This window comes from Manis pentadactyla, chromosome 4 (genome assembly GCF_030020395.1).
Source record: "Manis pentadactyla isolate mManPen7 chromosome 4, mManPen7.hap1, whole genome shotgun sequence".
Classification (NCBI taxonomy): domain Eukaryota; kingdom Metazoa; phylum Chordata; class Mammalia; order Pholidota; family Manidae; genus Manis; species Manis pentadactyla.
In genome coordinates, this window is record NC_080022.1 from 166291264 (window position 1) to 166318043 (window position 26780).

A 26780-nucleotide genomic window follows, 5' to 3' on the forward strand; every position below is an offset into this window, starting at 1 on the left:
AGCTATGCCAGGACCACTTCAGAAGTTGTCACCTTGTATTCGTGATCATTATCATCAATGAGCTAGCATTGCTGCAAGGAACCGTAGAAAACGTAAAAGATGTAGCAGAGGAGGTACTCGGGGAAGGGGAGAGAAAGGTGCCATCAGCCCCAGAAATGGAGGAGCTGTCATTTATTGCCCATTGAAATGGCCTCTATTGAAAGCATGCCCGGTGGTTGTAAGGAAAAAAAGACACAACAATCAAGGGTTCCTCCAGGAGAGGTGCAGTCCTCTCCCCAGGTCATGGAGCACTCTATGCTCCAACCCTATACTCAGGCTGAGCTGGTGGATTTGGGCTCCCGGTTTCAGCAGAAGCCCTCAGAGTCAATATCAGCTTGGCTCCTGTGTCTGTGGGATTTAGGGGTAGATGGAATTGTTCTGTCTGGATCAGAGATGGGAAAGCTGGCTTCTCTGACGGTTCAGCCTGCCTTGAGGCAGCGATTACAAAACACACATCAGACCCCAGGAAATCACTTCCTCCTCGATTGGCTTATGGCTGCACTTGGGGCTGTGCGGCCCAATCAGGGCGATTTACCATCCTCCCTTGCTAGATGGCAGATGTATGCTGAGCTCCAACAGGTTTTATGGGAGCTAGGCATGAAAAATGCCATCTATCCTCCAGAGAATTATGGCCCAGATGAGGAGCCTTTTACTGCAGAGATGAGAAATGTTGTACTTCAAATGGCTCCCACATCCCTCTTTGGGCTTCTAGTGGCCATTCTTGCCCCTCACTAGGACATCCCATATGTGAGGTTACCCATACAATAGCAGACTCAGGAGAGGCTGAAGCAATGACAGCATGGAAAGAAATAAGGTCTGCTACTCAGAGGAATAATTTAAAGGGACCCTTGAAGATTGGACCCAGATGTGGGTTGATTTAATATGGGCAGGAGCAGACAGAAGGAATTTAGATGGGAAGTCAAATAGAATCTTATTGGAGCTGTGGTAGCAACTGAAAACAGAACAACAGTTCCAGCCATTAAGAGTAAAGATCCAGAGGCCAGAGACAGAGCTACAAGTCTCGCCTACGTGTTTGCAAGACTTCCTGGTGGAGAATGAGCCAACCTCACTTAAACCCTCAGAAAGATGATCGAGTACCACAGTTTGAATGAGGGGAAGGTCGAAATACCTGCCCTGAGGGACTGGGGGGGACCAGAGGCCATATGTTGAAATAGCTATCCATTGGTCCCCAGTGAACATACAATATGTCCTGGCTGTCGTGGACACAAGGGCTGAATGTTCACTGATTTATGGCAACCCTGAGTGCTTTCCTGGGACCCCTGCTATTATAGATGGATACAAGGGTAAGGCTATCAGAGTGAAACAAGCCCCAATCTCTTTGGGAATAGGGTGTCTGCCCCCAAAGATATACTGTGTATATATCTCTCCCATCCCCAAATATATTTTGGGGATAGATATCCTGCAGGGTCTATGGTTGCAGACTACTGCAGGTGAGTTCAGACTGAGGATACGTGTGGTGAACACAGTTCTGAGGGGACATGCTAAGCACCCGCCCATAGCTTTGCCTGTGCATTGGCAGGTGACTAATACCAAACAATACAAATTGCCTGGAGGGCATAAAGAAATTGGAGAAACCCTCCAGGAATTGGATAAGGTGGGTATTATAAAGCCTTTTCAATTCCCTGGGGTGGCCAGTAAAAAAGCCAGATGGCTCCTGGCATATGACCATGGATTACAGAGAATTGAATTAAGTCATACCCCCTATGCATGCTGCTGTCCCCTCTATGGCAGATATGATGTATGTATACTCTCAGTCACAAACTAGGAACACACCATTATGTTGCAGATCTGGCTAACGCCTTCTTTTTCACTGACATTGAGCAGGAAAGTCAGGAACAGTTTGCCTTCACACAGGAAGGACGGCAGTGGACTTTTACCATCCTTCCACAGGGATACCTCCACAGCCCCACTATCTGTCATGGACTGGTAGCTCAGGACTTGGCAGCATGGGAGAAACTGCCAACGGTGCGGCTGTACCATTATATTGATGATATCGTGCTCACAATCTGATTCTCTTTCAGATCTAAAAGGTACAGTATCTAGACTGCTGCAACATCTACAGGAGAAAGGATGGGCTGTGAACAGCACCAAGGTTCAGAGACCTGGTTTGTCAAATTCTAGGGGGTCATCTGGTTGGGTAAAACTAAAGCTATATACCAGAAACAGTCATAAAGTCCAGGCCTTCCTACCCCTATAACTGTAGCATTGTTACAGGAGTTTTGAGGACTTCTAGGCTACTGATGAGTGTTTATCCCACACTTGGCACAAATTCTAGAGCTTCTACTGGTTGGTATGAAATGGAGTCAGGTGGGACTGGGATGAGACATGTGCATCTGCCTTTACTACAGCAAAACTGGCAGTCAAGGCCATGCCAGCCTTGAGTGTGATAGACCCATCAAGGCCCTGTGAGCTGGATGTTCATGTGACTGAAGACGGTTATGGATGCGTTCCCTGGCAGCAGCTTGAACAAACTCACCAACCTACTGGATTCTGGTTGCAATTCTGGAAAGGAGCAGAGGTATGATACACCTTGATAGAAAAACAATTGGCTCCCGGGTGTCATGCCTTGCTGGCTACAAGAACCCATTCACTGGAATGGGCCTTATAAAGGTAATAACCACCTATCCCATCATGGAGTGGGTATGAGACCGCACCCAGAAGCCAAGGAGTGGTGTAGCACAAACGCCTACACTGGCCAAGTGAGGTGTATACCTACAGCAGTGTAGTGCCCTCTCTAGTAGCCCCTTGAGTGAAGAACTGCAACACATTTTCAGGCCAGTGACATATACTAGTGAGAAGCAGGAAGAATTTGCTTTAGATCCATTAGTAGCAGAGAGTCCTTATCAGGAAGGAAGAGCCCCTATACCCGAAGATGCGTGGTACACAGACAGCTCCAGCCATGGGCAGCCCCCAAAGTGGAGGGCCATAGCTTTCCATCCTAAGACTGAGACAATATGGATGGAAGATGGTGAGGGGAAGAGCAGTCAAGGGCAGAGTTGTGGGCAGTGTCGTTTGTGATCAGCCAGGAGCCCTCCCCTATAGTTGTCTGCACTGACAGCTGGGCTGTCTATCAGGGCTTGACCCTGTGGTTACTGACATGGTATCATGCCAACTGGTTGGTCAGTCACTGACCCCCTTGGGGACAAGAACTGTGGCAAGACCTATAGGCCTCTGGTCAGACTAAGACAGTTACCATATATCATGACTGGTCATTTGCCTTTGGCATCCCCAGGGAATGATGAAGAAGACACATTGGCCCAGGTGTGTTGGCTAGAAGGAAAGCCTGCCTATAATGTGGCCCAATGGTTACATCAGCGTTTGTTACATGCAGGACAAAAGACAATGAGCACTGTAGCCTGTTGGTGGGACTTGCTTTTGACCTTTGAAGAAGTCAGCAGAGCCCAGCAGGAGTGCATCATATACTCTAAAAGGGACTTACACCGAGTTTCACAGAAACATGGGACAATTCCTAAGGGGCTGATACCCCTCATCAGGCACACAGACTATACTGGGCCTCTGTCCATGTCAGAAGGGTACCAATATGCCATGACTTGTGTGGACACAGCTACTGGACTTCTAGTTACTTTTCCTACATGTTGTGCAGATGAGCAGATGACCAAAAGAGGCCTGGAGCATCTTTTTGCTGCCTATGGCCAACCACAGGTAATTGAGAGTGATCAAGACACCCACTTTACTGGACATGCACTACAAGAATGGGTGCAACAGTTGGGAATCAAATGGAAGTTTCATGTGCCATTCAATCCTACCACAGCAGGCATGATAGAGAGGCACAATGGCTTGTTAAGGTCTGGACTGAAGTCAGACACCAATGGTCTGTGGGGATGGTCAGTCTGCTTATGGACAGTCCTACAACATTTGAACGAGAAACCCCTAAAGGGAGTCTTGAACACCATAGACATGTTAACACGTATTGCTGCCTCCCCCATAAAATTGCAAGCACAAACCAAGGAAGAATCATTGTAGCTGAGGTTTGGCCACCAGAATATCTATCTACCAGGACTAACTGCACTGAACCCTGGAGACTCCATTGAGTAGATGTGGCCTTGGACATTTCGATACATGGACCAATGATGGCTGGGGACCTTGGGGACAAGGCCTGGAAGCTGGCCTCCTGTGAATTCCTGGAGTAACAGCAGAGTGGCCCCCAAAGATCACAGTAGTATATCCTGAATGGCCAGAATGTAGGAGCATCTTACTGGGGAGTTTTATCATTATGGCCAGTGCATGCACCTCTAGTACTCCAGTAGCACTATATATAGACCGCTCCATAGCTCCCACAGAGGGATAAAGGCATGGTATACTAGACCTGGAAGGAACCCCTTTCCTGCTACACTCCTATCTGAGGACCACTCTCTTGCATGCATCCTACCTGATGGACAAGATCTGCCTATGTTGGTGTCATTAAAACATGTCTTATCACCCTTATGACCTTTGTGGATTGGGAACACACCGTAGCAAAAAAGGTGCTTCTCCCTGGGGTGCATGGAGCTCCCTATCAGTACCACTACTGAGTCATGAACTTATCTGAGTATAACTGCTTTTGAATATAGCTGAAATAACCTCCTCAAGCTAGAGGATTCTTATAATTTTTGTTACCTGTTATCTTGCCAATGGGTTTCAGCCCCCGGCAAGTTCACTATGGCTTCAATGTGACCAAAGAAATTGACAGGAAAATGTTCTTTGGGGTGAAAGGGCTTATCACCTGGCTTGTTCTCCCTGCGGTAGGTCAAGCACTAGCGTCTCTGCCTCTGCCCAGAGCACTGGGCCGAGCTCTCTATATAGCGCAATAGCTTATTGCCTAAAGGTGTGGAAGCAGTAGCCTAGCAACAGGCCAGTTACACCATCAGGCGGTTTAAGTTCAGTGAGGATCCTGGCCATAGGAACCCCAACTTCCCTACACTCCACCCATCCAGGATTCTTACCTTACAATCTACATGCTTTCAATCTTCCACAATGGTCCCAGTGTGAGAAAGCTGGAGCACTGTAACCAGATTCCACAATAGCAAGAGAGGCTAACAACAACTTGGAGATAATAAAAATTAAGAGACAGCAAGATTTTGATATAGGTAACAAAAATTATAATCCTCAAGCCAGAGGAGGTTCCTAATAACAAAAAATTTATAGTAATTCTCAAGCCAGAGGAAGTTCACAATTCCTCAAAGACTTTAGAGGTGATAAGACATGTTTTAATGACACCAATATAGGCAAATCTTGTCCATCAGGTAGGATTCATGCAAGAGAGTGGTCCTGTGATAGGACTGTAGCAGGGAGGGGGTCCCTTCCAGGTCTAGTATACCATACTTTTACTCCTTTCCCCTTGGGGGTTACTGAAGGGTCTATATATAGTGCTACTGGAGGTGCATGCACTGGCCATAATGATAAAACAAAACTCCCCAGTAAGATGCTCCTACCTTCTGGTTGTCCAGGATATACTACTGTGATCTTTGGCGGCCACTCTGCTGTTATTCCAGGAATATACAGACCAGCTTCCAGGCCTTGTCCCCAAGGTGCCAGGAGAGCCTGCCATCGTTGGTCCATGTGTTGAAAGGTATAAGGCCACATCCACTCAATGGAGTCTCCAGGGTTCAGTACAGTTGGTGCTGGCAGCAAGATGTTATTCTGGTGGCCAAACCTCGGCTTAAGTGATTCTTTCTTGGTTTGTACTTGCAGTTGTATAGGGGAGGCAGCAATATGTGTTAACATGTTTATGGGGCTCAGGGCTCCCTTCAGGGTCTCTTGTTCAAACATTGTAGCACAGTCCATAAGCGGACTGACCATCCCTGCAGACCATTGGTGTCTGACTTCAGTCCAGATTTTAACAGCCATTGTGCCTCTCTATCATGCCTACTGTGGTAGGATTGAATGGCACATGAAACTTCCATTTGATTCCCAACTGTTGCACCCATTCTTGCAGTGCATGTCCAGTAAAGTGGGTGTCTTGATCACTCTCAATTACCTGTGGTTGGCCATAGGCAGCAAAAAGATGCTCCAGGCCTCTTTTGGTCATCTGCTCATCTGCACAACAGGTAGGAAAAGCAACTGAAGTCCATACAAGTCATCACATACTGATATCCTTCTGACATAGGTAGAGGCCTAATATAGTTTATCTGCCACCTGACAAGGGGTATAAACCCTTAGCTATTGTCCCATGTTGCTGTGGAACTTGGTGTAAGTCCCTTTTGGAGCACACGACTCACTCCTGCTGGGCTCTATTAACTTCTTCAAAGGTCAAAAGTAAGCCCCACCAACGGGCTACAGCCCACATTGTCTTTTGCCCCACATGCAACAAACGCTGATGTAATCATTGCGCTACATCAGAGGCAGGCTTTCCTTCTAACCAATGTATCTGGGCCAATTTATCTGTTTCATCATTTCCTGGGGATGCCAGTGGCAAATGACCTGTCACATGGTTTACTGTAATTATTTTAGTCTGATCATAGGCCCATAAGTCTTGCCACAGTTCTTGTCCCCAAAGGGGTCGGTGACCAACTAGCCCATTGGCATGGTACCAGGTTGGGGTACTGTGATCTTTGGGGGCCACTCTGCTGTTACTCCAGGGTCAAGCCCCAATAGACAGCCCAGCTGTCAGTGCAGACAACTATAGGGGAGGGCTCCTGGCTGATCACAAGCCACACAGCCCATTGGCTGCTCTTCCCCTCACCATCTTCCATCCATATTGTCTCAGTCTTAGGATGGAAAGCTGTGGCCCTCCATTTTGGGGGCTGCCATGGCTGGAGCCATCTGTCTCCATGCAAGATGTACCATGCATCTTCGGGTATAGGGGCTCTTCCCTCCCGATAGGAACTCTCTGCTACTAATGGTTCAAAAGCAAGTTCTTCCTGCTTTTCACTAGTATATGTCACCGGCCCCAATAAGCACTGGAGTTCTTCACTCAAGGGGCTACTAGAGAGGGCACTACACTGCTGTAGGTAAACACCCCGCTTGGCTAGTGTGGGTGTTTGTGCCACACCACTCCTTGGCTTTTGGGTCCAGTCTTGTACCCACCCCAAGATGGAATAGGTGGTTATTACCTTTACTGGGGCCATTCCAGAGATGGGTTCTGTAGCCAGCAAGGTGTGATACAAGGCAGCCAGTTGTTTTTCTATCAAAGGGTATTATACCTCTGCCCCTTTCCAGAGTTGTGACCAGAATCCAATGGGTTGGTGAGTTCATTCAAGCTGCTGCCAGAGACCCCAGTCATAATCGTCTTCAGCCACATGAACATCCAGCCCACAGGGCCTTGATAGGTCTGTCACACTCAAAGACTGCACGGCCTTGACTGCCCATTTTGCTGTAGTAAAGGCTGATGCACATGTCTCATCCCAGTCCCACTGATGCCCTTTCATACCAACTGGTATAAGAGCTTCAGAATTTGTGCCAAGTGCAGGATAAACACTCTCCAGCAGCCTAGAAGACCCAGAAACTCCTGTAGCAATGCTACAGTTGTGGGGGTAGGAAAGGCCTGGACTTTATCTATAACTGCTTCTGGTATAACTTTGGTCTTACCCAACCAGACGACCCCCAAGAATTTGACAGACAAACCAGGTCCCTGAAACTTGGTGCTGTTCACAGCCCATCCTGTCTCCTGTAGATGTTGCAGCAGTCTAGGTGCTGCATCTTCTAAATCTGAAAGAGAATTGGATGTGAGCATGACACCAATATAATGGTACAGCCGCACCATTGGCAGTTTCTCCCATGTAGCCAAGTGCTGGGCAACCAGTCCATGACAGATGGTGGGGCTGTGGAGGTATCCCTGTGGAAGGACAGTGAAAGTCCATTGCCGTCCTTCCCACATGAAGGCAAACTGTTCCTGACTTTCCTGTTCAATGTCAATGGAAAAGAAGGCATTAGCAAGATCTACCACATAATATGTTCCTAGTTCATGGCTGAGGGTATCCATCAAGGTTGCAATAGAGGGGACAGCAGCATGCATAGGATGTATGACTTTATTCAGTTCTCTGTAATCCAGTCATACTCCAGGAGCCATCTGGCTTTTTTACAGGCCACACTGGAGAATTGAAAGAACTAAGGGTGGGCTTTATAATACCCACCTTTTCCAGCTCCTGGAGAATTTCTCCAATCTCTATATGCCCTCCAGGCAGTTTGTATTGTTTGGTATTAGTCACCCGCGAGGCACAGGCAAAGCTATGGGCGGGTGCCTAGCATGTCCCCTCAGAACTGCCTTCACCACATGTACTCAGACTGAACTCACCGGCAGTGGTCTGCAGCCATAGACCCTGCAGGATATCAATCCCCAAAATATACTCAGGGACAGGATATATATATACACGGTATACTCTTTTGGGGGTAGATGCCCTATTCCCAAAGGGATTTGGGCTTTTTTCTCTCTGATAGCCTTACCCCCATATCCATCAATGATAGTAGGGATTCCAGGGAACCGCTCAGGGTTACCGTGAATCAGTGAACATTCAGCCCCTGTGTCCACCAGAGCCAGGACACGTAGGTTCACTGGGGACCAATGGATAGCGACTTCAACATGTGGCCTCCGGTCTTCCCCTGGTCCCTCAGGGCAGATACCTTGACCTTCCTCTCAATCAAACCATGTTCCCCAATCACCTTCCTGTATGGGCTCAGGTGAGGTTGGCTCGCTCTCCAGCAGGAAGTCTTGCAAACACACAGGCCAGACTCGTGGCTCTGTCTCTGACCTCTGCCTCTTTGGTCTTAATGGCTGGAAGTGCTGCTCTGGTTTCAGTTGTTGCCACAGCTCTAGTGAGATCCTATTTGACTTCCCATCTAATTCTCTTCCATCTGCTCTTGCCCGTATTAGATCAAGCCACATCTGGGTCCTCCTAACCTTCATGGGGCCCTGTAAATTCTTGTGAGTAACAAGTCTTATTTCTTTCCGGATTCTCGTTGCTTCAGCCTCTCCTAAGTCTGCTACTGTACGTGTCACCTTGCTTATGGGCTGCCCTAAGTGAGGGGAAAGAATGGCCACAAGAGACCCAAAGAGGGATGTAGCAGCCGTTTGAAGTACAGTATTTCTCATCCCAGTAGTGAAAGTCTCTTCATCTGGGCCATAATTCTCTGGACTATAGATGGCATTTCTTATGCCTAGCTCTCATAGCACCTGTTGGGAGCTCAGCGTCTGTCTGCCATCTAACAGGAGAGGATGGCAGATCACCCAGATTGGGCCACACAGCACGAAGTGCAGCCATAAGCCAGTCAAGGAGGGAGTGACTCCCTGGGGTCTCATGTGCTTGTAATCGCTGCCTCAAGGCAGGCTGCACTGTCAGGGAAGACAGCTTTCCCATCTCTGATCATGACAGAACAATTCCATCCACCCCTACGTCCCACAGATGCAGGAGCCAAGCTGAGATGGACTCTGAGGGCTTCTGCTAAACCGGGATCCCAAATCCACCAGCTCAGCCTGAGTACAGGGGCAGACCATAGAGTGCGCCACGACCTGGGGAGGGGGCTGATCCTCTCCTTGGGGAAGTTTTAGCTGCTGGGTCTCTATTTCCTTTACAACCACTGGGCGTGCTCTCAGTACAGGAGGGGACAGTGCCTCCGGCACCATCCCTTCATCCTTCCTCAGCTCCTCCATTTCTGGGGCTGATGGCACCTTTCTCTCCCCTCCCCAGAGTGCCTCCTCTGCTACAATCTTCACCTTTTCTACTGTGCCTCACAGCAATGCTACCTCAGTCCTCAGAAGCTCTCTTACCTTCACCTCAATGCTTCGCAGCTGATGTTCTTGTGCCACCTCTGCCTGGGCTTCCCTCAGGAGTTTGTCTTTTTCCTTGATGGCCTCTTCCTCCTTCAGACCACCTGGCAGTGCTGCCCTCTCATCCGGTAAGGAATTGTTTACCTCTCCAGTGGCACCTTGCTGCCGGCCTTGTGCCGCCTCCTCTCACATCAAGGCCATTTCCTTCTTCAGGAATCCACAGGAGTTTGCAGCTCGCATTCTCGTGCCATTTCTTGGGTCTCCTCTGTAGACTTTTTTAATACTGTGAGAAGCAGCCAACCCACAGTCCCCGCTGCCTCACGGGCACTCTGCTTCTCAAAAGATCTGCTTATTATACTAAGGGCCACCCCTACTGCCTCAGGTGTCACCTCCACTTGCCTCCAGTCCTCTAGGAGGTAAGCCACCTCAGACCACATACCCACTGGGGGACAATCCACTGTTTCCCCATTCACAGGGGCAGCCCGCTGAAGCACCCCTCCCGTAAGGGCAGCCTGTCTTTTTCCTTGGTCAGCAATGAATCCTGCCGACTTTCACCGATTGTCTTGCCAATGGGTTTCAGCCCCGGGCAAGTTTGCTATGGATTCAATGTGACCAAAGAAATTGACAGCAAAACGTTCTTTGGGGTGAAGCGGTTTATTACCTTGCTTGTTCTCCTGGCCGTAGGTCGAGCACTAGCCTCTCTGCCTCCGCTCAGAGCACTGGGCCAAGCTCGCTATATAGCACAGTAATAGCTTATTGCCTAAAGGTGTGGAAGTGGTAGCCTAGCAACAGGCCAGTTACATCATCAGGTGGTTTAAGTTCAGTGAAGATCCTGGCCATAGGAACCCCAACGTCCTCACACCTGTATCAAAATTTTGTTGTATCTTAACTTTGCTATTATCTCTATGTTGTTACTATTCTCTCTTGCTGTTATAGAATCTGGTTACAGTGCTCCAGCTTTCTCACACAGGGAACATTGCAGAAGATTGAGAGCGTGTAGATTATGAGGCAAGAATCCTGGAGGGGTGGAGTGTGGATAAAGTGACAGTTCCCACGGCCAGGATCCTCACCTGACCCTAAACTACTTGATGATGTAACTGGCCTGCTGATAGGCTACTGCTTTCACACCTGTAGGCAATAAGCTATTATTGACAAAATCACTATATAAGAGCTCTGCCCAGTGTTCTGGGCAGAGGCAGAGGTGGAGGATTAAAGACCTGCAGACCATTGTATGCAATATGTAATTCCAGTACTCGACCTATCACTGGGAGAACAAGCTGGGCAATAAACCCTTTTACCCCAAGACCATTCCATTGTCATTCCTAGGTCTCACTGATTCCATAATGAAACCCATAGGCAAGACACCATCTCTGATGATCCTCCTTCCCTGGTAATTTTTCAGAGACCTTGGTACATCTCTGCATAAATGACTGTCCTTGGCCACCAAGGGGTATTTTTTCTGTGGTCATGGCCACTGGTTGGAGAGAAGCAGTTTGCTTTCCCAGTAGTGCAAAACAGTAAACAAGCCATGCTAGTTTTCTTAGCTTTGGGAGTCCTCTCCCCTTTATCCCTAATCATCAATCCAAACCAATAGAGATGTTGCAGCAACTGTTAAGTACCACTTGTCCCCCTTGTCACCAAATGCTTCAGCAACCAGTCACTACCATGCAAGCATCCTAATCTATAGCTGGATAGAATGGCTGCAGTGTCTCACCTTTTTCCAAAAGGGTATTGTGATCTTAACAACCCTCCAGGAGGAGGGTTAACTCCAATGTAGCCAACCTCTTGGGGAAGGAAGGCCCAAACTCCAAGAGTATGGTCTCCACAGTGGGTTGGTGTCCCCCCCCAAAAATATGCCCACCCTGAATCTTAGAATGTGACCTTATTTGGAATAAGGGTCTTCGCAGATGTAAGCATCTCAAGATGAGATCCTGGGCAAGGGTGGGCCCTAAATCCAAAGATGACTGCATTTATAGGAGACAGAGAAACAGCCACACAGGAAGGCCTTGTGAACATACAGGAAGAGATTGAAGTGACTTATCTACTACCCAAGGATTGCCATTAACCCCCAGAAGTGAGCAGAGGCAGGGAATGGATGTCCCTAAGGGCTCCCAGAAGAAGCCAAGCTACTGACACTTTGATTTCAGACTTCTGGCCTACAGAATTGCTTTAAGTCACCAACTCTGGGGTACTCTGTTCCAAGGAGCCCTAGGAAGCTAATAAAACTTCTTTTTACAGCAAGGCAGAATTTCAAGTTTGAATTAGGAACATAGTTTCTTACTTTGTAAAAAACAGCAGTTTTTCCTCGACTGTCAGAGAATTTCATTGTTTTAAGACACTTTATTTCACAAGCACGGTGAGAGTTTTACTGGGGCTTACTGGTTGTGGTCACTCCTCTCGCAGGCAGCCAGGGCCACGAAGAATTAGATCCTTACTTTGCCAAGCAACTAGACATCACTATGAAGACAAGAGGTATTAAGTGATGGCAAGAATGTGGAGGAAATGGAATCCATGTTGGTGGGAATGTAAACTAGTACAGCCACTATAGAAAGCAGTATGATGGTTTCTCAAAAATTAAAAATAGAACCCTATGATCCAGCTATTCCACTTCTCGCTATTTACCCAAAGAAAATGAAACCAGTAATCTGAAGATTTCTGTACTCCCATGTTCACTGCAGCATCATTTACAATAGCCAAAATATAGAAACAAAATATGAATGCCTGTTGGTGTACATACACACACACACAATGGACTACTACTCAGCCATAAAAAGGAAACCTTGCCATTTGTGACAATATGGTGGATCCTTGAGGGTATTAGGCTAAGTGAAATAAGTCACAGAAAAATAAAGTATTTCTACTTGTATGTGGAATCTAAAAAACAAAACAGATGAACAAGCAATCCAAAATAAAACTCATACAGAAGAGAGATTGGTGGTTACCAGAGAAGGAGGTTGGTGCAGTGGGTAAAAAGGGGGTCGATTGTATGGTGACAGATGGTAACTAGACTTGTGATCTTTATTAACATGTATACAAATACCAAATTATTAAACTGTACACCTGAAACTGTTACATACCAACTTTATCACAATAAACAATTTGAAAAATAAAGATTAAAAAAGTATTCATGTTTATTGTAGACAACTGGAACACATAAAGTGTATAATGGAAAAAATAAAAATCTTCCTATGTAGCAATTTCTTTAGGAAGATCATTCTAGAGTGAAAATTTGGGACACCAGAGGGATTTTCTAACACTTCTTGCATGTTCACAGTTCAAACATGGGACACATCGCAGTACCAATTACACATCTTTACAGCAGTTCATACAATGGGCTAAATCCTTCACTTACAAAGTCACTTTTTTTCTCTCCTCTCTTTACTTCAAGTATTTTGCCCAAACTGTGATGCTTTTTTATATAAACACAGACGAAGGAGTCTAACATAGGCACCACAAGAGCTATGCAGTAGCTCGAAGCCGAGGAAGAAAACTGCACGAAACAGTAAGCACTACTTCGCACTTGGTTTAAGTGGCCATCAACTCAGCCCCAAATTCACTTTTAACACCTGAAGGTACCAATCCTACCTCTAGCCATTAGCCCTGCAAACATTTGTCAACAGGTGGCACTTAGCTATCAAATCCCACAGTCCTATCCCCCTAACCTAAGACATATAGCTCCTGAATAGGTAGACCTCCCCTCACATCCACCACTCGAGTGAGGGCTGTGCCACCAGACCCTGGGGCCCAGATAGCCTGGTCTTCTGAGGACTCTGTAACTTTACAAGCCCTACAGTAAATGCCAAATTTGTGAAGCTCACCCACACTTGACAAGGGCAAGGCCACGGCCTGGCTGATCTGACCAGTAAATATACAAAAAGCTACTTCCAGACTTAGTTTCTTACTTACATAGATGATGAAGATTAAGGCGTTCTAGTAAACCTTCAGCTGCAATGGGAGTTTTTTCCCTCTCGTCTCACATGCACCAATGAAGCCTGATCTTGCAGACATTGGTTAGCTATTTGGTAAACATACAGGTTCTAGAATTGAACGTGTTACTTTATTAACACAACCTCTGGTCATCAGTGCCTCCATCTACAAAATGAGAGTAATATTCACTCTAGGATTGGTATGAGGGCTAAATACTCCATCATGTAAGGACTTATTTAATGCCTTACATGTGTGTAAGCAGCACAGTATCTCAAATATTGGCCATTATTAGGAAAGTATCCACAGTTTCATTCCCATGTGAAGCCACCTTTATTTCTGAAACAAAGCAGGGAAAAAATATTCATCTCCTCTATAAAGCTTCCACTGGACTTGAAAAATCATGTCCCAATAACTATCCATATATTTGAGAGATACAATTAACAGCAATACTAAACCTAGCCTAATGACCTCAACCCACCCAGATTCACTTTAAAACTTTTTCAAACAAGACTGGGTTAAACAGGGAAAAAAATGATGCAGAGGGAAAGGGTAGGAAGGGAAGAGACTAGTGTAACCATACTTGGCAAATATTCCCCCCTGTCCCCTGTGGAAGTTAAGATTTCACTGATCTGCTCGATACCCAGGGCAACCAGAAAATGGAGGAGGGAGAGTCCATTCTCAGTTCCTTTTACACCAGACTTCAGAACATGACAACTGATGCTAGGTACATCTATTCACTTGAAAGATAACCTGGAACATTCTTTTACACATGATGTTGCCCGGTACTATCATGTCATCTTTGAAAGACAGATATCTGATACAGTGCCAAGGGCTGGACCAAGAATCAGGAGAGCCAGGCTAGAAGTCCAGATGTCCTGAGGCTGTTGCTCCACTAATCTGGCCTTCAAAAAGGAAAAAAATAGGAGACAACAGGGCCACAGTAGCTGGTGACCTAAGCTCCCTTTCTAGGAAACCCAGAAAGAAAAAGGTATTTGTATAGCTTTTCTCAGGGTAGGTGTCAGGAAGAGCAACTTCCAGGGCAATTGTGACTGCTGCAGTGATTTGCAACATCTTCTTTAGTGGTGGAGGCCTTATTCCAATATGCAGAGGAAATTAAGACCAAGGCACCATTTAAAAACACTCCGTTAGCTGTCCAGTAAATATAAAAATGCCTACCCTTGCACTTGAGTGACTGGTCCCTGGGAACGAGGGCTGTCACATGGGAGGTCAACCCCTGAAGGTCTGAGCATCTCAGCTACCAGACCCCCAGAAACCCTGAGACACAGACACACTCAGCTTTCAATATAAGTTTCCTTTTATTTTGAAAATCAAACAGCGAACGAAATGAAGTGGTTTGTGGCTGAAAAAGCCTTCACGGGAAGGAAAACTAGAGTGCTCATCTACCAGAAGAGCAAACTCCAAAGGTCTGAGCCAGCTGGCTCACCCACCCAGGCAAAGGAAAGAACAGATTAAAGGTGGGAGAGAGGGTACAATCGAAATCTGGGTGATGATGGCTGGCAGATTTCCAGCGAAGTACAATTTTCAAAGTGGCTGCAATTACAGAATAGGGTAGCGCGTTCACAAGCAGGAGCTCCAGACCCCACCAGGATTCACATTCACAACAATACACATCTCATTGTATCTCAGGATACCGCTTCATTTTGCCTCAGGGGAGGGGCTCTTCTTACTCTGGTTCTTGAGACCAAGTTCAAGATGCTGGAGAATGGGGAGAATCCAAATGGTGGTAGAGGATGTTTCTTCCTTATGCTAACTCACTTGTATCTGCTGAAATTCATTTTGAACACTTTCACAACATTGCAGGTGATTCCATAAAATTTACATAGAAGTGTGAAGAGTGGCCCCCCCAGCCCCATTCCCAGGGGAAAACGGTGAACGACTTAAGCACCCAACCCACACAAAGCCTTTGTTCTTGGTTGGGGTGGCGGTGGTCACCTGGTTGACAGGGGAACAGGGAGGGATGCACAGGCAGGACACTGGCAGGAGGTGCGGGGGTGGGGTGAGCCGGGGGGCTTGCAAGCTGTACCTGTCAGGACAGCACTGTCTCTTAGTGGAAAGACTCACCAAAGAGTGAAACTTATTTACGGGGGGAAAAAAAAAAGAGAAAAGTTTGGGGAATTACAACAATCCAGTGATCACTGGAAAATGCCTTTTTTTTAAAGAATTTTTTTTGGTTTTTTAAATTTTTTGGAAAGCATTTTTAAGGTAATATTTTTTTTTTCCTTTGGAAAAAGAAATCTTTTTCCCCCCCTAACCTAAACAAGTGGAGCTGCCTCTACCTAATTTATCTCTATTGTCTTGCTAAGAGGTAGATAAAACAAAAGTGAAATGGGGCTTCTATGAGGAGGTCCTTTAGAGGGCGGGGAGGGGCCGGGACGCCCAGTGGAGCTCCCGACTACAAAGACGCCCGAGCAGCCTGGGCCTCAGACTCTCAGGACAAAGGAGTCGGCACCACCTCTTCTCCTGGAGCCAGCTGTCCCCGTGAAGGCTGACAGGGGGGCAGAGTGGAGGTGGAGCATCTCAAAGAAACCCTGTTGAAGAGGTCTGGGCTCTGGCTTCCCCAGGCTTCCTAACTTGGGCTGAGTGACGGGTCATGGCCAAGCCCCAGGACACCACCTCCAGCCAGTCCCGTCTGGGAGGAAAAGGAGGCAATTCCTCTCCTCACCCTCTGGTCCAACAAGATATAGCCGGTGAGAGGGGGGACAAGCTGGAGGGGAAAAGGGGTGAAGCATGGGACCCCAGGGCAAGGAAGGCAGAAAGAGGGACCTAAGGGCCAGCCCTCTCAGCCGGGGCTCTGGCAGGCCTGTTCCTCAGAATGGCCTGCTGTGGCACAAGCCTCCACGCACGTCTCCTGGCTGGGATTCTCACCCTCGTGCGAGTCCCTGCCCTTGCGTCCAATCTTACTGTAAGGATTGAGGTAGTTACTCCATTTACACTCATAACATGTATTACCTGTAGTTACTCCAAACACGTGCTCCCAAGGAGCTTCCTGCTATTCCATTTAAGAAAAACAATTTCTTTTGTCTTGTCAGTCCAGATTCAACCACACTAAGGCAGCCATAGCAGTGCCATCAGGCTGTGCCCCCAGGAGGTGCACAGGGCCCTTGGCCCTTTAAATCCACCTTGGGTCATGAGGCCTCCTCCCCGTCCTGTACCCCCATACAGAAGCCTTATGTACTCAAAGGAAGGGAACTGAAGTTTTCAGCTGGTGTTACTCTAAGTCTGAATACAGGAGAAATGTTCTGCATCTAAGTCATCAACTGTTTGGAAGGGAAATGGCTTTCTGTCCCCGGGCACTGAGGATTTTTCTTCCATTTTCCTGCCATCACTGTTGTCAGGCTGTGCTGTTTTCCTTCCACCAGTTTTCAACCAACAGGCAAAACAGTTGAATAGTTTGAATGTCAAAGCCACTTGGATCTCCCCGCAAACACTTCAGGAGAATGAGAGGAGGAGGAGGAGACCCCCCACCCCTGCAGGAGTGGTGGGAGGAAGGGGACGAGGAGGGGCGCTGGCTTGGAAAGCTCAGGCGGGGCCTCCGGGCTCTGAGGTAGTTACACAGCACTGCTGGTTCCCAGTTTAGCAGAGTATGTCTGGGGTGGGAGGAGGGGAAGGCACCCTTGAGAGCTAACTGAGGCCCCCTCCTCACTGCCAGTCTGCCAGGCCTGAAGGGAATTTGCGTGCTATCTCTGCAGTGGGGGCAGGGGACAGAGAGCAGTCCCACACGGAGGAGCCCCAACTTCCCCTCCTTCCCCAAAGTGCAACCAGGAGCCAACAGACCCCTTTTCTCAGCTCCTGAACCCCTGGCAAGCACTGCCCCCACATCCCCCAGGAGCCTCAGAAGGGAAGGACCTTGTCCTCAGCTCACACGGTTTGCGGGAGCCCTCCTCCTCTCAGACAGCCCAGGTGTATGTCGGAAGATGGCTACTGCTTTGATTCAGAAATGGCCTCTCTCAGCCTCTGTCTGTCTTTGGCACAGAGGAAAACGGACACGTAGAACCTCCTGGAGTATTCCCCTCCAGTGTTCTCTGGGTCTTACATGGGTCTTTACTGCCAATAGTGAGGTATAACTAATGGCATAGCTCCCAACTGCCCCCAGAAGTGGAGAGCTCAGGGGAAAGGAAAAAGGACTGAGAAGGACCGGAGGAGGGGAAGAAAGGGTAGAAGGTGACAGAACTCCCTATCCCTACACGTGGCTCTCTCCTACCCACACCCCTCCCAGGAGCCCAGTCCACAACCCAAACTGCAAACGGAAACACCCCTAGAGGGGATTAAAGCCATCGGGGTGTAACTGTCAGATGCAGCTTCAAAGTCAGTGGATCAAAAACCATTTTGGTTTTTTTGTGTTCCACAGAGTCAAAAAATATATCCTAAAGATGGTCCTTTCTTAAAAATATATATGTAGCACACACACACATATATATCTTAGAGTACAGAAGCGGTCTTTTAAAAGTCGCTTTTCTCAGATTATCCGAATCTCCCAAGTGCTTTTCACGTTAGCTTGTTATCTCACCGAGGATGGGAAGTGGAGGTGATGTGCAGGAGAGCAAGGAAACGCTGCCTAGACCTAGCCTACGGGTCAAAGGTGAACCCACCAAAACTGGTCCTTTATCCTGCTAACCCTTAACCACCAAACCATATTCCTTTTGCTTTCTGATAGTTTAAACTTCCACAATTTTCCTGCTGGGCTAATGTGAGTAGTGAAGGCAGCCGTGCCTGATCCATGTTGTGTGTGACCACCTCTCTGCCACACTTCCTGGTCTCTTTGGGGAGCTGAATCAGCCAAAGAAAAGGATGTGGGCTGACAGTGTGAAGGGAGCAGGACCCCAAGGAAAGCGGACACTGCAACAATCACATTTCAGGTACTGTGTGGGTATTTTTCCTTTGATGATAGAGTTTCAACCAGATATCAAAGCATGCTTGCTGCTGGAAATTTGCTTTAAATCACTAAATGGCCGATGTCTGAACATTATCTGCTTTATTTTGGGATAAAGCATATAGAGCCAGAGTTAGAAGTTGAGAGAGCCTACCCTTTTTTGTGGTTAGAACAGATGGGAAGCTCAATTATACTGGCCTGCTATTGTCCCTCAAAGATTTCCTGCGTCCACCTCTCTCTGGGTAAGACAGCTCTGGGGCCTAGAGAGGACTGTCATAGGGAGGGAGGAGTAAGACAGGAACCTGTCCCCGATCACACCCCCACATTCCCTACTCCTCCTTTGCCACCCACCACTTTAAGTCAAGAATTCCTTTACCATGGGTCCTCCCTTACACTCAATCAGCTCAACCTCCAGAACGGAGACAGAGGGGACAGTTATCTGTCTGCTCCTTGGTCTATGATACAGACTGAGAATAGCAAGCTGGGGTTGAAATGAAGCAACACAAAAAAAGGCATTGCAATGACAAACGAGGTGGGCCTCTCTGAAGGTGACAGGGTGGCTGTCTCTCCCACCAAGGGTATCTTGACTCCCATTTTTTTTGACAGAGAAATAGAGCTTTTTTAAAGGGATATGTTCTTTAGTTATTATTTCTCTCCTCGATAAAACGGAGGCAATAGTTTAAAATACTCAACAGCACCACTGGTGGGAAAACCAGCCGGGATGCCCTTTCAACCAAAGGGAGAGAGAAGCCCACGGGCCTGTTGTTCAGACTGTTTTTAACCACTGGGCCCTCTGCTTTGCTAGGCCTCTTAATCCCATCAGGCAAGATTTCCAAAAGGAGGCCGGCAGCTTGGGAATCTGGAAGTCAGAGATGAGGGCCCCACTCTGAGCGCTCCCGAGCCGGGGCCTTCCCTCCCAGCCCCGGCCTCCTCCCGAGGAGCCAGCCCCTGCTGCCTTTCCCACACACAGGGCCTGTTCTCCATAGACAGTTCCTCAAGGGTTATGCTGGCTCACTTGTAAGAAATTATGAAACATAACTTTCTCATTTTTTTACTTTTCATTAAAAAAATAAAATATTCAAGACTATCAGCTTCTCTTTAGCTTTGCTTTTCTTTTTATATAAAATATCAGCAAGCCGCAAAGAAAAAAAAGATTAAAAAAAATATGAGGTTGGGGGAACAAAAAGGAAAGTAATTGCTGAGGTAACTTCATACCTTGAGGTAGTTTGCTTGGCGCACAGCATCACCTGACTGACTCCGCCCACGGGTCACTGTTGTCTAGTCCTTACTGTTGCAATGTCTGAAGGAGGGGACCCCATGCATGGGCTTCTCCACATGCAGAGAGGCCTTCCTCCCTTCCCAGCACACTTGAAAGCATTGTCCACGGTAGCTAAAGTGCACCGCCTGGCCAATATGTACTGACAATCAGGAGATTAGGAGGGGAGGCCTAACCTCATTTAACTGATGGCTGCTGCACTTCAAACAGAATCTCCATGAGCCTGGTGAATTAATAAATTAAGCTTATTTACCCTTTGTGCATAATGTTGCTGACATTTTGAATTTTGTTTTCTAGGCACACCTTTCATCATGCCAATGATTCGTGGAGGCAGAAGCCATCAGTTATATATGACACTAGAATAAAACAGAAGAAGATACTCTCCAATTTACTGAATACTCATTAATATATGCCAGATGATGGACTTAAGCTTTATCGGGAGCTCAGGGTTGGGTTCCACGTCCCACCACCACCAAGGGAACAGTGCCGTGGGGGGGAGTGCCCCGCAACCCGCCTCTGGGAACCAGCCCTGACAGGAGCACATGGGCTGGGGGGAGGGCACAGTGGCAGCCTTTGGGGCCACTCAAGTCCTCCATGGAACTGAGACTTTATCAAGGGGAGTTAGTGTCCCCTTCCCAGTGCTCATATCCAATCATTAAAATAGACTTTAAAAAAATATAAAATCTGCCTGAGAATGATGGGAATCAGGGACAGTACAGTGGTCAGCCCCTCTATCCCGCTGAGCATTCAGTACCACCCATGTACACCTGGATATGATGTGGGACCCATATGGTTAGAGGGACATGAATGGAGCTCAGAATCATGGTGAGGAAGCCCCAACAGACTGGGGAAATTTTTAATTTTGCCAATTTTTCAAGATGGTGGAACAGATCAGCCACAAGGGCACTCCTTTTAAATGTGGATTCCTATGTATTTTAATATTTCTCCCTCATTCTTCACTCCTTGCTATTCCTACTGTCTGGTTAGGGAGGGATTAGAATAAAACTCAGAGGTTGACTTGTCTTCTCCCTTTAAATCAATGTAAGCAGAGGAATGCACTGGTCCCCACTTTTTCTGGTAGCAGTAAAGATAAAGCAGTTAGTGTGAATATAGGAAGAGGCTGTATCAGGACACGAGAACGGAGGTAGGTGTTTTAATCAATAAACCAAGCAGGAAAAGGCTAGGACTTTAGGCTCAAGAAGTGAACCATTCATCCTTTGAGGATGATTAAAACACCCCTCTGCATGTTTTAAAAACCTGAAGGAAATTTCTCTTCCCACTGGGACCTGACACACCCTTCTCAGTGGGACCTGGAGAACTACACAATCCACATTTAAAAGCACCCTGAGCTAGAATTTCCATGGTGACACCCTGAGGACTGGGCAGTGTTTGGCCAACTGGTTGGGTGTTTGGGGCCAAGAGATCTGGGTTCCTCACTGGAGCAACTTTCTCAAGCAAGTGGGAAAACCTGATCTACATCCCAGCCCAAGTGTCCCTGATTCCCACATTCTCAGGCCTGCTGGGGAGAACGCGCTCTTAATTTTAGCCCGTTGTCCTTGCATTGACATGGGGGGAAGGGGTTGGTCACTTCCTCCGAGCCTGGGCTTGGTTACTCTGTCCCTTTTGGTGCAGCTGTTTAACTTGGGCCAGGATGTCTCGAATCTTCCGCTGAGCCATCTGCAGAATTAAGAGGCAAGAATGAGGACCTCCAAAGGTGAGGAGACAGCCTTACATGGGAAGAGGCCATCAAGATCTCGACACAGCAACAAACACAGTAGGTCAGAAAGGATTGAGAAGAAAGAGTAAGACTGTGGGTTAGCCTGATCTTGTTTGTCTGCCTCTGGAGTCTGAGCACCTAAAGGACAATAGAAGTAGGGGAGTTGGGAAGGAAGGAGAAATAATATAAACTCCTTCATCATAATTTAAAACCTGACAAAGTTGGCACACCTATCACTGATTTGAGGTCCCCAAATGGACCTCCTACTAGAGTTTCCAGAAGACAGTGCCGCCAGGGGGCCATAAATGAAGGGGCATCATCACAAATCACAACTCCACTACATGTTCTATTTTCACTTAATTTTCATTCTAACAATGTCCCCACTTCAGTATTTAACACATCCTGGCTCTGTGCCTCCTTGGATGTACCATCTACCCTCTTAAATCTCATACTCCTCATTTGTAAAATGAGGTCATTGTGGGATCAGATGGTTAAATATAGGTAAACTACATAGAACAGTGCTTGGTGTGTATCAGAAGCAGCATCCATAAATCTTAGCTATTACTGTGCCTCTTATTAATGCTTCTCAAAGGGTTGTAAGGAAAGTTGCTTTATCCAAGGTTATGCAGCAGAAAGGCCACCCGGGGAGCCCTCAGACTCTAAAACCCATGTTCCTGGCACTGCACAGCCACAGTCCACTGAAAGCCAACAGCCCAGGTTCTGGGGTCCTGCTTTCCCCTTGACTGCTTGAGCAGCATCAGGTGGGCCACAGGTCAGCTGTGACATTCTTATCCTCTGTGAATGGAAGAGGTTATGTCTCACACCCCTTCTAATTCCAACACTGGAGTGTTTTAAGAATAGCTTTCAATCATACTTTCTTTAACTTCTTGAGGCTCAGACATTTGACCTGGCATCTGCCTTCCCTTCCAGACTCTGGGGTCAGTCCCAAAGCAAGGCAGTGCTGCCGGGCTTGCTGGAAGCAGTGCATGGAAGGTGGATTCTAGAATGAGAAGGGGGCGGGGGCAGAGAGAAGAGCTGGAGCCAGGACGGAGCAGTCATTCTGGTAATGAAGGAACTGCATTGGAAAAAGATTATAAAAAATTATTACTGTTGTAATTATTCCATGAACATGACTGGCTTGGGTGGTAAATAATACCAATTTCCTTTCTTATTCAGTGCAAAAGGTGTTAGGAAAAGACTAAGGGAAGACAATAGATAACACTATTAATATATAATAAATCAGTTACTAAATGTAAAATATACTATGCATCAAAGTTATCAAACCATTCCTACAGTCTCAGAAGACAACTGAACATGTACACATCATGCTCCTAACACCCTCAAGAAGAGTGACTTGCTGTGGTCAGGTGGGTCAACCTTGGGAGGCTTGCTTCTCTGACCCCGGGCTCCTGCTGCCCTCCCAGGACTGGGGAGCACCCTATGTACCTGGCTGGCATAAAAATGCCCGATGATTTTGACGATGACCTGGTCATTCTCATCTGGTGTCTGGTCTCTTGGCACCACCACCTCAGCTGCTGTTAAATTCTGCAACTCATTCACCTGGGGAGGTGGGGGACGGGGCAAAGAGGAGCTCACTGTGCCATCAAGAAAGCATGGATGGGATTGGAAGGAGGGAAAAGAGGTGGGTCACTAGATCAGGGGTTGAGGAGTAGAATCAAGTAAATGGGCAAATTGGGAGTCCTAAGGTTCAGCCCTAAGAGTGAGCAGGGGGGAGAGCGGAAGGTCAGGCCAAGGCTGCTGGCCTTGGGACTAACGTCCAGAGCTCCCAGGCTGGCCCTCACAGCTCACCGTTTTGCCGCCCTTGCCAATGACCCGGCCAGCTGCTGATGCTGGCACCCGGATATGGGTCTCTAGCTTTACTTCCTCCTTGGGGCCAAAGAAGTTCTCCTCCTTGAGTTTTCCATAAATTCTTCCCTGAGCCTGAGAAGAAGAGGTCATTGTTAATCGGCAGGCCAGGCATGTCTGCCAAAGGGGGAACACGGCCCCCAAGCTCCACCCTGTCCTCATCTAGCCCACAGGCCCACCCCAGGGTGGATCAATCATCTATACCGGGCGCTATGACTAGGTCAACAGTGTTGCCCTGTCAGTGCTTGGTCTGCTTACGTATAATAACTAGAGAACCTGGGTGGGCTAAATGAACACTACTTTCCAGAGGAACATAATTCATAAGCTTACAAACCAGACCTATGGGACTGGGATGATTGCGTTTATTCAGACACAGCAGTGACTAGCAATTCAAGCAATAAAGCTAAGGAGCAGGCAGCTGACTGAGTCACTCAGAGGCAGGCTGTTGGACACTGCTGAGCCTAGGGAACTGTCCGTTCTCCATCCCTGCCTCCGTCAGGATAAACTGTTTCCTCTGTGGCTTTCTGACTACAAGTTTAAGAACCTAAGGATGTAGTGGGAACATAAAGGAGAGAAGGTAATTTGGCAAAGGCCTTCATTAGTAACTCATGACAGAGGAAGGAAGCCCTCAGACTTGCTTCTCCACCATATTCCTGCTCTCTGCCAGGAAATAAGGAGTAAATCTCAGTCAATAGAAATTAACTTTCATGCCAATTTGAAAGCAGCCTTGCAGCCCTGTATCCTGCAGGGAAGCTTAAAAATGTGATGGAGATTTGCGATCCCATCCAACCTCGATTTCCCTCTGCAGCCTGGAAAAAATAAAAATCAGAACCTTGAATTGGGCCTCTGGGGGTCCAGTGATGATGACCATACGAACTTTGGAGTCAGGAGTTTCAGGAGGAGCAATCTACAAAGCAAACAGCTGGTCAAAGGGATGCCCTTTGCTTCCACCCCCTCCAGACCCCTCACACGCCCCTACTTGCACTACCGCGTCGCGTCTGAGGGCTAGGGAAGGGAGAACAGACACCCTGAACACCCCAGGTCACGGCTCCTGCACCAACACAGCTATGAGGGCATCTGCAGGTTTGTTCCAGTGCTATTTTCTCAGGAGGGCCTCCCTGCCCATCTCCCTGCCCAATCTCCTGGGGTCTCAGGTAAGCCGTGCTGTGGGAGGGGCACAGGGCTGGGGCAGTGAGCACACCGAACAGCACCCGCTGCCCCTTCACGAGCACAAAAAGACTTAGCACTGGGAAATGTAGCACCTTTGTTCCCTACAACAGAATTTCCTCTCTCCCCACTCCGGACCCAGGGAGGTGAAAGTCACTATGCACCAAGCATTGGCCGGGCAGGGGCTCTGGCTGAGTGGCTTCATAGCACTGTGATGACTACTGTACTAAGGAGGAAACTGAGGCCTGGGTCCTATAGCTGAGGGGCTGGGACTGGCCCCAGGTCGAGTTTGTGCCTGCACCTATGGTCTGTATGCTACAACACTACCTCTTCCCTAGCCTTACAGCCCAGGAATTCAGGAGGCATTCCACAGAGGGCCACACAGGGCCAGGAACTAAGGGACTGTCATCCCACAGGGGAAAGGCCCCAACACCAGCAGATGGAGCATCTGGGAACAAATGCAGAGGGGGATAGAGGCAGAGCACCCTCCCTCCCCGAGAACTGGAAGAAGGCAGAGCAGGTCACCTTGATGGAGGCGCTGGCGAAGCGGGAAAGCTGTTTGATGTGCTGTCCCTTCTTGCCTATGATGGCGCCCACTGCCTGAGCGGGGATGAACACCTGCACCATCTCCTGCTCTGGAGCCTGCTGCCAAGACAGGTGTGTTACCAACGGGCATGCCCCAAACCCCTCCAGGACAAACAGGTGTGGCAGCCAGCAGCCGACCTGGACTACACCTCTCCAGCTCTCCCTGTTCCCGGCAGGAATAAAGCAAAGAAACTGGACAGCACAGGCTGCCATCCAGGGGCTAATGTTCCGAAGGGTGGGTGCCGGGGGCTGGGAGCGCTGCAGAAGCGCCATCCCCAGTCCTCCCTTCCCTTTCCCTGCAAATGCCCCAGCATCAGGCTCCCACAGGAAGCTGGATGCAAAAGGAGGCACTGTCGGGCTGGGTCCACTGTAGGGAGACCTTGCACCTACCATAAAGGAGCTGTAGGGAGCAGCTCCGGTGACGCTGCTGGGAGGTGGCGGAACTGCACTAGACGAGGCTGGGAAAAGCCCTACAGCTGCCAAGTTTAGGCCGGGGATGAGATGAGACTGCAGCTGGGGAAGGAAGGAAGAGGGAGGTTGGCTCATCCTGATGGGACCTGGTGCGGCCCCAGGCAAAAACCCAGAGGGTAAGCGCCCCCAGGGAGATGGGCCAAAAACAGAAATACATGCTTTTATGTAAAATCCACCTGCCCTCTGGTCTTCAAACATGCTCATACACATACACACGCTCCAGGTGTGGAGTTGTGATGTTATACTCTCACTGGACCAAGAACTAGCAACTCGAACTAGAAAAGCCAACAGTTTTATGCCTCAAATGTCCTTCCTGTCTGGTTGTTTATCCACTGACAAGAGACAGGTGACAGACTCATGGCCTTGAACGGGAACACTGCTATGAGAAGTGGCAGAGACAGATCTGTTTGACTTCTCGGACTCGCCTTTTTGGTTTCACACCCCACATCCTCACTCCTGTTTAAAAATCAGATGAAAATTGTGGACCCCCTCCCTTTCCACTAACATGCACACAAACACAAATTTTACAGGAAGACCACAGACACTGAAGCCCAAGATTAGACCCCCATCCCCATCCCAACAATCAGATAAGTCTCCCATTAGTTAAATTTTAGAAATTTTGATGACTAGAAATCCAAAAACAAAGTTAAGTGCTACCAGACCACAGAGGATGTGGCTTGCCCGCCCCTCATGGAGACCAACTTCTGCTGTGGCTCTGGCTCAGAGAAGGGTGTGCACTCACACTCATGGCAGCCACATCATTCTCATAGGCCTCGCGAACTTTCTTCATGATCTCCTGCTCAGCCTTGCAGCAGTTCTCAATGGCCCCCTTCACAGTGATGGTCCTCTCGGGGTTGTAGAGGGTAAGGTCCTGCAGCCTGGGGGAGAAGAGCAGTCAACCTTCCACTGACAGAGGAGCACCAGGATGAACCAACACCTTTTCTCCAAATTATTTAACTTTTGGCCAATAGCTCTTGGTCTCTGGCTTTTTATTTGTGACCAGGGCAGGGAACAAGGTGCAAGGAGATGAGAATATGCAACCCAAACCCCTGTATTTGTAATGCATCTAATCAAGACCGGTTTTAATCAACATGGTAAAGCAAGGACACTCAGAACC

The 26780-nt window shown here is 48.0% G+C and overlaps 1 protein-coding gene across 2 annotated transcripts in view; it reads right to left on the reverse strand.

The window, feature by feature from the left end:
- Positions 1 to 19508: 19508 nt before the first annotated feature.
- The window catches only part of IGF2BP1 (insulin like growth factor 2 mRNA binding protein 1), a 36719-nt gene continuing 29447 nt past the window's right edge, over positions 19509 to 26780 (reverse strand). The window contains exons 9-15 of one of the 2 annotated variants that reach the window (XM_036879758.2): positions 26406 to 26541; positions 25583 to 25705; positions 25133 to 25249; positions 24273 to 24347; positions 23384 to 23515; positions 23021 to 23134; positions 19509 to 21534 (exon numbers count right to left, since the gene is read on the reverse strand). In XM_036879758.2, the coding sequence (XP_036735653.1) occupies positions 21442 to 21534; positions 23021 to 23134; positions 23384 to 23515; positions 24273 to 24347; positions 25133 to 25249; positions 25583 to 25705; positions 26406 to 26541 (790 nt within the window). In that variant the 3' untranslated portion in view covers positions 19509 to 21441. Of the gene's footprint in view, positions 21535 to 23020; positions 23135 to 23383; positions 23516 to 24272; positions 24348 to 25132; positions 25253 to 25582; positions 25706 to 26405; positions 26542 to 26780 lie in introns of both variants that reach the window. The other variant, XM_036879757.2, reaches the window with a different exon arrangement.